Raw genomic sequence first — 12,560 nt, forward strand, 5'->3', positions numbered from 1 at the left:
TCTTGTTGCCATTTCTTCAGCTCGAAGAGTGTCTGAGCTTTCGGCTTTGCAATACAATTCAACTTACCTTATTCTCCATTCTGATAAGGTAGTTTTACGTACTATACTAGGGTTCCTTCCTAAGGTTGTTTCAGACAGGAATATTAATCAGGAGATTGTTGTTCCTTCCTTGTGTCCTAATCCTTCTCAGAAAGAACGTCTTCTGCACAATTTGGACGTAGTCCGTGCTTTAAAGTTTTACTTACAAGCAACTAAGGACTTTCATCAGTCTTCTTCTTTGTTTCTAATTTTCTCAGGAAAACGTAAGGGTCAGAAAGCTACGGCTACCTCTCTTTTTTTTTGGTTGAAGAGTATCATCCGCTTTGCATATGAGACTGCTGGACAGCAGCCTCCTGAAAGAGTTACGGCTCATTCCACTAGGTCTGTTGCTTCCTCATGGGCATTCAAAAATGAAGCTTCTGTAGATCAGATTTGCAAGGCTGCAACTTGGTCCTCTCTTCACACTTTTTCTAAATTTTTCAAATTTGATACTTTTGCCTCAGCTGAGGCTGCTTTTGGGAGAAAGCTTCTTCAAGCAGTGGTGCCTTCCGTTTAGGTTCCCTGTCTTGTCCCTCCCTTATCATCCGTGTACTCTAGCTTTGGTATTGTATCCCACAAGGATGATGATCCGTGGACTTGTGTCTTTAAAAAGAAAAGAAAATGTATGCTTACCTGATAATTTTTTTTCTTTTTAGATACGATGAGTCCACGGCCCGCCCTGTTCTCTTAAGACAGGTTGTTCTTTTTTGTAAACTTCAGACACCTCTGCACCTTGGCTTTTCCTTTCTCTTCCTAACTTCGGTCGTATGACTGGAGTAGGAGGGAGGGGAGGAGCTATATATAGCAGCTCTGCTGTGGTGCTCTTTGCCTCCTCCTGCTGACCAGGAGGTGAAATCCCACAAGGATGATGATCCGTGGACTCATCGTGTCTAAAAAGAAACAAATTTATCAGGTAAGCATAAATTTTCTTTTTGGGGGGTTGGTTGGGTGGTGGGTTTTACTGTTGGGGGGACTTTGTATTTTTTTACAGGTAAAAGAGCTGTTTAACTTAGGGCAATGCCCTACAAAAGGCCCTTTTAAGGGCTATTGGTAGTTTATTGTAGGCTAGGGGGTGTTTTTATTTTGGGTGGGGCTTTTTTATTTTTATAGGGCTATTAGGTGTACATTTTTTTATTTTTGATAATTTCGTTTATTATTTTTTGTAAACATAGTGTTTATTTTTTTAATTTAGTGTTTATTATTTTGTTTAATTTTAGATTTTTAATTTTTTTTCGTAGTGTTAGGTTTTTTAACCCCTTAATGACCACAATGTACCCTGTATGTCACTGGTCATTAAGGGTTTTTTCAGGACATAATAGCACAAGTCTAGCAATAAGATGCTATTAATACCCTCCCTCCAGCAGGCTTTGTGGAATAGAGCAGTCTCAACGCTGGTGGCAAGACCGCGCTATAAAACAATCAAGTCCCCAAAAAAGGCCAGTGACATACAGGGTACGTCGTTGGTCCTTAAGGGGTTAAATTTGTAATTTAGTATTTTTAATTGGTAGTTTTATTTTATTAGAATAGTAAGGTTAGTTTAATTTATAGTTTAATGTTAGGTTTAGTTTTATTTCACAGGTAAGTTTTTATTTATTTAAATATAGTTACAGGTGGCCCTCGTTTTACAACGGTTCAATTTACACTGTTTCAGAATAACAACCTTTTTTTCCAGTCATGTGACTGCTATTGAAAAGCACTGCGAAGCAGAGCATTTATTAAAATAGCCAATAGGTGGAGCTGTCTGCTTGTGTTGCAGCAAAGCCAAGCAAGCTGAAATTAATCAGTTTAACCAGACCTGAGCTATCAAGCAGATTTCAAAGGAACAAGATCTTCCTGTCTATAAATCAGTCCAGATTGGAATGCATAGAAAGAAATGTTTGCAGAAAAATGCAAGTGAAGTCTGTGTTGTGTGATTATTTTATTAGTTTTATAATGCTGTTTAGCAAATGTTTTTGTTCATTTAACTTAGTTTAATTATATATTCTGTGTTGTGTGATTATTTTATTAGTTTTATAATGCTGTTTAGCATTTAAAGTCTTCATTTCAAAGCTTTAAAAATAATGTATTAGGTGTTACTTATGACAATTTTGAGAGGGACCTGGAACCTATCTCCCTCACTTCCCATTGACTTACATTATAAACTGGGTTTCAATTTACAACGGTTTCGATTTACAACCATTCCTTCTGGAACCTAACCCCGGCGTAAACTGAGGGTTACCTGTATATTGTAATTTTAATTTAGTTAGGGGGTTGTTAGGTTTTGGGTTTAATAGTTTAAATTTGTCTTTTGCGTTGTGGGGGGCGGACGGTTTAGGGGTCAATAGGTTTATTTAGTTGCGGAGATGTGGGGGGCCGGAGGTTTAGGGGTTAATAACTTTATTATAGTGGCGGTGATGTCATGGAGCGGCAGAATAGGGGTTAATAACTTTATTATAGTGGCGGCGATGTCGGGGAGCGGTGGATTAGGGGTTAATAACATTAATTAATGTCGGGAGCGGCAGATTAGGAGTTAATAACTTTATTTAGATGTCGGCGATGTCGGGGCAGCAGATTAGGGGTGTTTAAACCTAACATAAACCCCTAGTCTAAACGTAACTCCCCCCCCCCCCATAGACATCAATGGGGTTGCGTTACAGAGATTTTTCATTCCGCACTTCAGGTGTTAGTTTTTTTTATAACACTCTCTCCCCATTGATGTCTATGGGGGAAAGCGTGCACGTCAAAGCAGCCCTTGGATTTTGTGCGGTATGGAGCTTATCGCCACCATATCGCACGCACAAGGAGGCTTTTCAGTAACTCGTAATGGCAGCGCTATGGGGGGTGAAATAACGCACCCTGTTTAGCGCAAAACTCGTAATCTAGGTGATAGTGAGTAGTTACTATTCTTTTGTAGTTGTGCACAACAGTTTAATGTCCCTTTAAATTTAAGGAAGTAGAATTTAAGATAAAGTGTATGCCATAAAGCACATTTTTTATCCATTTTTGTAGATTCTGCAATTTAAAAAGGTACCTTTTTAACAAATCTAAATGCCGAATTTATTCTTTTAATGAACGATCTGATTTAAAAAAACAACATTTTAAACTTTGTATGTATGTCTCTTCCATACAGTTTTCATATTTGTCTTATATGGACAATTGCATGTTTGGAGGGGCGCAGTGGTGGAAACCCTTTAAATATATTCAGAATTTGTGTCACTATCTCTGTCCTTTTTGACACGAGCAAACAGTAGAAGCTGTAAAATTGTCAAAAAAATAAGTCTCTCACACCTTTAAAAAAATATAATTTATTACAGCAGGATTTAGCATTGACCTTATTGACTTCTTGGCTCCAGAGCCAACAAGATCATTTGTGCTATATAAAATAGAAAAGAAGCTAAAAAAGTGAACAAATCCCACTTTGTCATCTGGATTAATGTGTGACTTGGAATATAAAACAGACACAGCCTGAATAAAAATAACACAACTGCTCGTGAGCATACTCAGTATAGACTATTTCTAACCGTATATCACCTTATACACGCACTTTTGCATATGTGCTTAAGAGAGGCTGCACTACTGAAAGTATATGTCTTCTATTTGTAAAGGCTGAGATCAGGACTGTAGTACAGGCACATGTATGCATCGCACAGCAGCCGACGAGCATACATAGGTATACTCTTTGGGTCTTCACGTTTTAGCTCTTCAGGGCTCATTTGCAAATACTCCATCACTTCTGGACAGGGAGCAACCTGGGGAATGTTAAATCCATTTTCTCCCCCTAAAATGTGAGGTGAGATACTGGTAAGGAAATACATATACAATTAAAGGGACATTGTAGTGGAAAAATGACATAAACTAATTTGTTAGAGAATATATTTTTTGCTCTACAGACCCCGGCTCCCACAAAGGGGTTAATCACATATTTGAAGTCCTGCTCAGCTGCTGCAAGCACTGCAGCTCCCTAACTGAATAGAGCCAGTGATTTACAAGGTCTTTTGGCTTTCTCTTTCAGTTGGCTCAGTAGCTGTATCCTGCTTGAGATCAGCAGTTTTATGTGGCTCCTATATGGTTTCAACCTTTTTTGTAGGCATTAAACACATGTAATTGTTCCACTAAAATGTCCCTTTAAGGAAAGAGCTTTGTAAAATTCTAGCAAAAGACATAATGTGAAGGTAAAATATCTAAGATAGAGAGAAAAGCAAAAGTGCATGGCTGTGTAAAGAGTTTAAAGACCTCACCTTCTCGGTCAGCCATGCTGTCGAAAAAGACCCAGTGATAGGAATTCTGGGAATGGATTCTAATAAAAGCCACATAATGACTGGTTTCTATGCACAGCACAGCATACAGCTGCATGACCTGCCTTGGGAACACAGTTTGCTCATTTAGATCTGACACACCCAGATCCCGTGGATGGTGCCCACGCCTCTGCCTGTGGAGGTGGACCTGCAGGCAGAATACATAAAATTAGAACAGCACATCTCCAGTAGAATCATAGTATAAACTCAAACACAACTGCTTAGCATAATAATGTACCTGCTTGTTACAGATGTCACAGTACTGCTTTATGTGCCCCGGTGCGATGCAGGTATCTTCATAGCAGTCATGACATTCCACTAGAGCTAAGGACTGACAAATGCAGCACTGGCGTGGGGCTGGGAACAGAAAAAGTGAGATGAATCTTTTTTTCATGCATGAAGAAATAATGATAAGCCTGACAAATCCTGTAATTAGAATGACATCCAGGAAATGATGGGTTTTCTCACTATCATTTGCATGCACATACTGATAAACCTGACAGCTTTGTGCATGGTTATACAAATATTGAGCATCACATAGTTTACTATTTCAATTCCATTATAGAAATTGTTGCAGGGGTTAAACATAATTCTTCTGCAGCTTTACTGTGAAATCTGAATGTGCATTCAGTAAATGTGAGATCGCTCTTACATGTTTGAAAATGTTGGACCTACTAAAACAAGTATGTATCTAATAATAGTAGAAGCTGGTGCTTAGTTAAAATCTGAAAGGATCATAGTACCTCTAGTCCAACTGCTGCATAGGGGTCAATGATCAAAAACTCACTACCTTGGAGAGAAATGCTACAAAATATTTTGGGGCTTTTTATGATCATTGTATTGTATGCGTCAATTCTTCACATTCAAACCTTGCATAGCTACATAAACCGCTACCAAGCTAAAAACAGAATTTATGCTTACCTGATAAATTACTTGCTCTTACAGTGTATCCAGTCCACGGATTCATCCTTACTTGTGGGATATTCTCAATCCCTACAGGAAGTGGCAAAGAGAGCACACAGCAGAGCTGTCCATATAGCTCCCCTCAGGCTCCGCCCCCCCAGTCATTCGACCGACGGTTAGGAGAAAAAGGAGAAACCATAGGGTGCAGTGGTGACTGTAGTTTTACAAAATTAAATTTGAACCTGACGTAATTGCCAGGGCGGGCCGTGGACTGGATACACCGTAAGAGAAAGTAATTTATCAGGTAAGCATAAATTCTGTTTTCTCTTACATGGTGTATCCAGTCCACGGATTCATCCTTACTTGTGGGATACCAATACCAAAGCTTTAGGACACGGATGAAGGGAGGGAACAAGTCAAGTAACCTAAATGGAAGGCACCACTGCTTGCAAAACCTTTCTCCCAAAAATAGCCTCCGAAGAAGCAAAAGTATCGAATTTGTAAAATTTGGCAAATGTATGCAGTGAAGACCAAGTCGCTGCCTTACAAATCTGTTCAACAGAAGCCTCATTCTTGAAAGCCCATGTGGAAGCCACAGCTCTAGTGGAATGAGCTGTAATTCGTTTAGGAGGCTGCTGTCCAGCAGTCTCATAAGCCAATCGGATGATGCTTTTCAGCCAGAAGGAAAGAGAGGTAGCAGACGCTTTCTGACCTCTCCTCTTACCAGAATAGACAACAAACAAAGATGATGTTTGTCTGAAATCTTTAGTTACCTTTAAATAGAATTTTAAAGCACAAACCACATCAAGATTGTGTAACAGTCGTTCCTTCTTAGAAACTGGATTAGGGCACAGAGAAGGAACAATAATTTCCTGGTTAATATTATTATTAGAAACCACTTTTGGAAGGAAACCAGGTTTGGTACGCAAAACAACCTTATCTGCATGGAACACCAGATAGGGTGAATTACACTGCAAAGCAAACAATTCTGAAACTCCTCGAGCAGAAGAAATAGCTACCAAAAACAAAACTTTCCAAGATAATAACTTAATATCTATGGAATGCAAAGGTTCAAACGGAACCCCTTGAAGAACTGAAAGAACTAAATTTAGACTCCATGGAGGAGCCACAGGTTTGTAGACAGGCTTGATTCTAACTAGGGCCTGTGCAAACACCTGAACGTCTGGTACAGCTGCCAGACGCTTGTGTAACAGGATAGACAGAGCAGATATCTGTCCCTTTAAGGAACTAGCTGACAAACCTTTCTCCAATCCTTCTTGGAGAAAAGACAATATCCTTGGAATCCTAACCTTACTCCACGAGTAACCCTTGGATTCGCACCAACAAAGATATTTCCGCCATATCTTATGGTAAATTTTCCTGGTGACAGGCTTTCTAACCTGGATCAGAGTATCTATAACTGATTCAGAGAACCCACGCTTAGCTAGAATTAAGCGTTCAATCTCCAAGCAGTCAGTTGCAGAGAAACTAGATTTGGATGCTTGAAAGGACCTTGAATTAGAAGATCCTGCCTCGATGGCAGTTTCCATGGTGGAGCCGATGACATGTCCACTAGGTCTGCATACCAAGTCCTGCATGGCCACGCAGGCGCTATCAGAATTACCGAAGCCTTCTCCTGTTTGATTCTGGCTACTAGCCGAGAGAGAAGAGGAAACGGTGGAAAGACATAAGCTAGACTGAATGACCAAGGCGCTACTAAAGCATCTATCAATGCCGCCTTGGGATCCCTGGATCTGGATCCGTAAAGGGGAAGTTTGGTGTTGTGACGGACGCCATCAGATTCAATTCTGGAATGCCCCATAACTGGGTCAGCTGAGCAAAAACCTCCGGGTAGAGTTCCCACTCCCCCGGATGGAAAGTCTGATGACTCAGAAAATCCGCCTCCCAGTTGTCTACTCCTGGGATGTGAATTGCAGATAGATGGCAGGAGTGATCCTCCGCCCATTTGATGATCTTGGTTACTTCCTTCATCGCTAGGGAACTCTTTGTTCCTCTCTGATGATTGATGTACGCTACAGTCGTGATGTTGTCCGACTGAAATCTGATGAATTTGGCCTCCGCTAGTTGAGGCCATGCCTGGAGCGTATTGAATATCGCTCTCAGTTCCAAAATGTTTATCGGGAGAAGAGATTCTTCCCGAGACCATAGACCCTGAGCCTTCAGGGAGTCCCAGACCGCACCCCAGCCTAACAGACTGGCATCGATCGTGACAATGATCCACTCCGGTCTGCGGAAACTCATTCCCTGAGACAGGTGATCCTGAGACAACCACCAGAGAAGAGAGTCTCTGGTTTTCTGGTCCATTTGTATTTGAGGAGACAAATCTGCATAATCCCCATTCCACTGTTTGAGCATGCACAGTTGCAGTGGTCTTAGACGAATTCGGGCAAAAGGGACTACGTCCATTGCCGCAACCATTAAACCGATTACCTCCATGCACTGAGCCACAGAAGGCCGAGGAATGGAATGAAGAACTCGGCAAGTATTCAAAAGTTTTGACTTCCTGACCTCTGTCAGAAAGATTTTCATTTCTACCGAGTCTATTAGTGTTCCCAGGAAGGGAACCCTTGTGAGCGGGGACAGGGAACTTTTTTCGACGTTCACCTTCCACCCGTGAGACCTTAGAAAGGCCAGAACAATGTCCGTATGAGCCTTGGCTCTGTGGAAAGACGACACCTGAATTAAGATGTCGTCTAGGTAAGGAGCTACTGTGATGCCCCGCGGTCTTAGAACAGCTAGAAGGGACCCTAGCACCTTTGTGAAAATTCTGGGAGCGGTGGCCAACCCGAAAGGAAGGGCCACGAACTGGTAATGCGTGTCCAGAAAGGCGAACCTTAGGAACTGATGATGATCTTTGTGGATAGGAATATGTAGGTACACATCCTTTAGATCCACTGTAGTCATATATTGACCTTCCTGGATCATCGGTAAGATTGTCCGAATGGTTTCCATTTTGAAAGATGGAACTCTGAGGAATTTGTTTAGAATTTTTAGATCCAGGATTGGCCTGAAAGTTCCTTCCTTTTTGGGAACTACAAACAGGTTTGAGTAAAATCCCAGTCCTTGTTCTGCAATTGGAACTGGGTGTATCACTCCCATCTTTAGAAGATCTTCTACACAGCGTAAGAACGCCTGTTTCTTTGTCTAGTCTGAAGACAAACGAGAAATGTGGAACCTTCCCCTTGGGGGAGAGTCCTTGAATTCTAGAAGATACCCCTGAGCAACAATTTCTAATGCCCAGGGATCTGGAACATCTCTTACCCAAGCCTGAGCAAAGAGAGAAAGTCTGCCCCCTACTAGATCCGGTCCCGGATCGGGGGCTACCCCTTCATGCTGTCTTGGCAGCAGGCGCAGGCTTCTTGGCCTGTTTACCCTTATTCCAGCCCTGCAAGGGTTTCCAGGTTGCTTTGGGCTGTGAAGCGTTACCCTCCTGCTTTGCGTTTGCAGAGGTTGAAGCAGGTCCGCTCCTGAAGTTGCGAAAGGAGCGAAAATTAGCCTTGTTTTTGGCCTTAAACGGTCTATCCTGCTGGAGGGCATGGCCCTTCCCCCCAGTGATATCCGCGATAATTTCTTTCAACTCGGGACCAAAAAGGGTCTTTCCCTTGAAAGGAATGTTTAGTAACTTTGTCTTGGACGACACGTCAGCCGACCATGATTTGAGCCAAAGCACTCTTCGTGCCATAATGGCAAAACCTGAATTTTTCGTCGCTAACTTAGCTAATTGGAAAGCGGCATCGGTGATAAAAGAATTAGCCAGCTTTAGAGCATGAATTCTATCCATGACTTCGTCATATGAAGTCTCCCTCTGGAGCGACTCCTCCAGCGCCTCAAACCAAAAAGCCGCTGCAGTAGTTACAGGAATAATGCAGGCAATTGGCTGAAGAAGAAAACCTTGCTGAACAAACATTTTCTTCAGCAAACCTTCCAATTTTTTATCCATAGGGTCTTTAAAAGCACAACTGTCTTCTATTGGTATAGTTGTACGCTTAGCAAGTGTTGAAACTGCTCCCTCTACCTTAGGGACCGTCTGCTACGCGTCCCGCCTGGGGTCATTTATGGGGAACATTTTCTTAAAGATAGGGGGGGGGGGGGACAAAAGGTACACCTGGTCTCTCCCACTCCCTAGTCACAATATCCGCCACCCTCTTCGGGATCGGAAACGCATCAGTGTATACAGGGACCTCTAAAAACCTGTCCATTTTACACAATTTTTCTGGGACCACCATGGGGTCACAATCATCCAGCGTAGCTAAAACCTCCTTAAGCAGGACGCAGAGGTGTTCCAGCTTAAATTTAAACGCTAAGGAATCTGACTCTGCCCGCTGAGAAACTTTTCCTGTGTCAGAAATCTCTCCCTCAGACACACCATCCCTCACTGCCACTTCAGAGTGTTGTGAGGGTACAACAGATAAATCATCCAAAGCTTCTGATTGCTCATCCTCTGTTCTTAAAACTGAGCTATCACGCTTTTTTGGAAAAACTGGCAGTTTGGATAGAAATGCCGCAAGGGAATTATCCATGACTGCTGCTAATTGTTGTAATGTAATAGGGCACAATGCGCTAGAGGTACTAGGCAACGCTTGCGCGGGCGTAACTGGTGTCGACACATGGGGAGAGGAAGGAGGACTATCCTCATTACCTTCCGTCAAAGAATCATCTTGGGCTACATTTTTAAGTGTCACTGCATGGTCATTAAAATGTTTAGATACCTTAGCACACTTTAAACACAAATGCAATGGGGGTACCGCCATGGCTTTTAAACACATAGAACAAGGTCTATCTGTAGGCTCAGACATGTTAGACAGACTTAGATAGCACTCATATACAGAAAAATACACTTTTTGAAAAAACGTTACTGTGCCTTTAAATAATAAAAAGCACACACTTTTTTACCAAATCTCAAAAAAACATCCGATCTTTATGAAATTTACACCATATGATCCTAATGCTTTGAAATGATTGCACACCAAGTTTCAAGCCAATTAACCCCTTATTGCCCAAACCGGAGCAAATTGAAGCAGGCCACCGGTTTAACACACTACAGCACTATGTCACAGTCTCTGCTGTGGCCCTAGCTTCCTTGGGGATTAGTTTTGGAACGAAAATAAACCTCCCTGTAGTCCTCCTGCAATCTCTGGACTCTACATGTGAAGCTGCATGAAGCTGTCTTGCAAAAGAACTGCGCAACTGAGGCGCGAAAATTAGGCAGCCTCCCTCTTCACTCCGGAGTTGTGGGGCCTTCCTAAGCCAAATTAGGTGTCTAAAATTATGCCAGGCGTATAAAACCCCTAAAAAGTGTTCCAAACATAATAAACACTTGTGCAAATGTCAAATTATAGTAAAAAATAATTGATTTTCCCCATAACAGTGTCCACCAGTGATTTAAGCCCTTTTAACTAAGCCATCCTTCTATACTGAGTCTCAGAATATGGCTTACCTTCCCACATGGGGATTTCTGTCAGTCTTCTAGCATTACCAAGTCTTGTCAGAAAAAAAGTGACTGAGCATACCTTAAGCAGTTAAAAAAGGAAAACAATATACAGAGGTGCAAGATGGAAAAAAACACAATATTCTGTACAAATGAACTAAGAACTGATACTCTCCTTTAGGTCAGACCGCAGCCTTCTTGCAGTCTCTCCCTTGTGACTGTGTATAGATAGATAGTAGTAGTAGATGGCGCTGGTCTATTGAGTGATTTTCTCTAGTAAGTGAAGAGAAAAAAGGCTTGATGCATATATTGAAGCCAATTAATATGGGTGCAGTATACTCACTCCATAAGATGAATCTTTACAGCTGAAAGGGAACGTAGCGTCAGATGGCAAGAGTCCACAGGTTCCTGGAGTCAAATACTGAATTTTCAGGTTTATCCAAAAGTGGACTATAAATGAATAGAGACCCAAATGACAAAAGTATCCAGTGTATAATTGAAAAAATGTAGTAACTTACTCCATAAATAAGGAGATTCCAGCTCAGCACAGCAAAACAAGATCTTGACAATCTTTCAACAAAGGATAAAAGGTTTTATTTGCTCAACGCGTTTCAACGTATTACACGTCTTTATCAAGAGCATACATTAAAACAAGTAAAACAGGTAAGTAAAACCAATCAATACTTGGTTTTACTTACCTGTTTTACTTGTTTTAATGTATGCTCTTGATAAAGACGTGTAATACGTTGATGAAACGCGTTGAGCAAATAAAACCTTTTATCCTTTGTTGAAAGATTGTCAAGATCTTGTTTTGCTGTGCTGAGCTGGAATCTCCTTATTTATGGAGTAAGTTACTACATTTTTTCAATTATACACTGGATACTTTTGTCATTTGGGTCTCTATTCATTTATAGTCCACTTTTGGATAAACCTGAAAATTCAGTATTTGACTCCAGGAACCTGTGGACTCTTCCCATCTGACGCTACGTTCCCTTTCAGCTGTAAAGATTCATCTTATGGAGTGAGTATACTGCACCCATATTAATTGGCTTCAATATATGCATCAAGCCTTTTTTCTCTTCACTTACTAGAGAAAATCACTCAATAGACCAGCGCCATCTACTACTACTATCTTAAGCAGTTAAGCCTGCAAACTGTTCCCCCCAACTGAAGTTCTCCGGTACTCAACAGTCCTGTGTGGGAACAGCAATGGATTTTAGTTACAACATGCTAAAATCTTTTTCCTCTCAGCAGAAATCTTCATCACTTTCTGCCTCAGAGTAAATAGTACAAACCGGCACTATTTTAAAATAACAAACTCTTGATTGAAGAAATAAAAACTACAAATCTAACACCACATACTCTTTACCCTCCCGTGGAGATGCTACTTGTTAGAGCGGCAAAGAGAATGACTGGGGGGGCGGAGCCTGAGGGGAGCTATATGGACAGCTCTGCTGTGTGCTCTCTTTGCCACTTCCTGTAGGGATTGAGAATATCCCACAAGTAAGGATGAATCCGTGGACTGGATACACCATGTAAGAGAAATCTCTCTTTCTCCAACATAGGTGTGTCCGGTCCACGGCGTCATCCTTACTTGTGGGATATTCTCTTCCCCAACAGGAAATGGCAAAGAGCCCAGCAAAGCTGGTCACATGATCCCTCCTAGGCTCCGCCTACCCCAGTCATTCTCTTTGCCGTTGTACAGGCAACATCTCCACGGAGATGGCTTAGAGTTTTTTAGTGTTAACTGTAGTTTTTATTATTCAATCAAGAGTTTGTTATTTTAAAATAGTGCTGGTATGTACTATTTACTCTGAAACAGAAAAGAGATGAAGATTTCTGTTTGTATGAGGAAA

At 41.5% G+C, this 12,560-nt stretch overlaps 1 protein-coding gene across 2 annotated transcripts in view; it reads right to left on the reverse strand.

The window, feature by feature from the left end:
- Window positions 1-3,342: 3,342 nt before the first annotated feature.
- The window catches only part of LOC128649159 (ubiquitin carboxyl-terminal hydrolase CYLD), a 113,956-nt gene continuing 104,738 nt past the window's right edge, over window positions 3,343-12,560 (reverse strand). For both annotated transcript variants that reach the window (XM_053702259.1, XM_053702258.1), the window contains exons 13-15: window positions 4,591-4,709; window positions 4,296-4,500; window positions 3,343-3,835 (exon numbers count right to left, since the gene is read on the reverse strand). In XM_053702259.1, the coding sequence (XP_053558234.1) occupies window positions 3,651-3,835; window positions 4,296-4,500; window positions 4,591-4,709 (509 nt within the window). In that variant the 3' untranslated portion in view covers window positions 3,343-3,650. The remainder of the gene's footprint in view (window positions 3,836-4,295; window positions 4,501-4,590; window positions 4,710-12,560) is intronic.

Source organism: Bombina bombina, chromosome 2, assembly GCF_027579735.1.
Source record: "Bombina bombina isolate aBomBom1 chromosome 2, aBomBom1.pri, whole genome shotgun sequence".
Classification (NCBI taxonomy): Eukaryota; Metazoa; Chordata; class Amphibia; order Anura; family Bombinatoridae; genus Bombina; species Bombina bombina.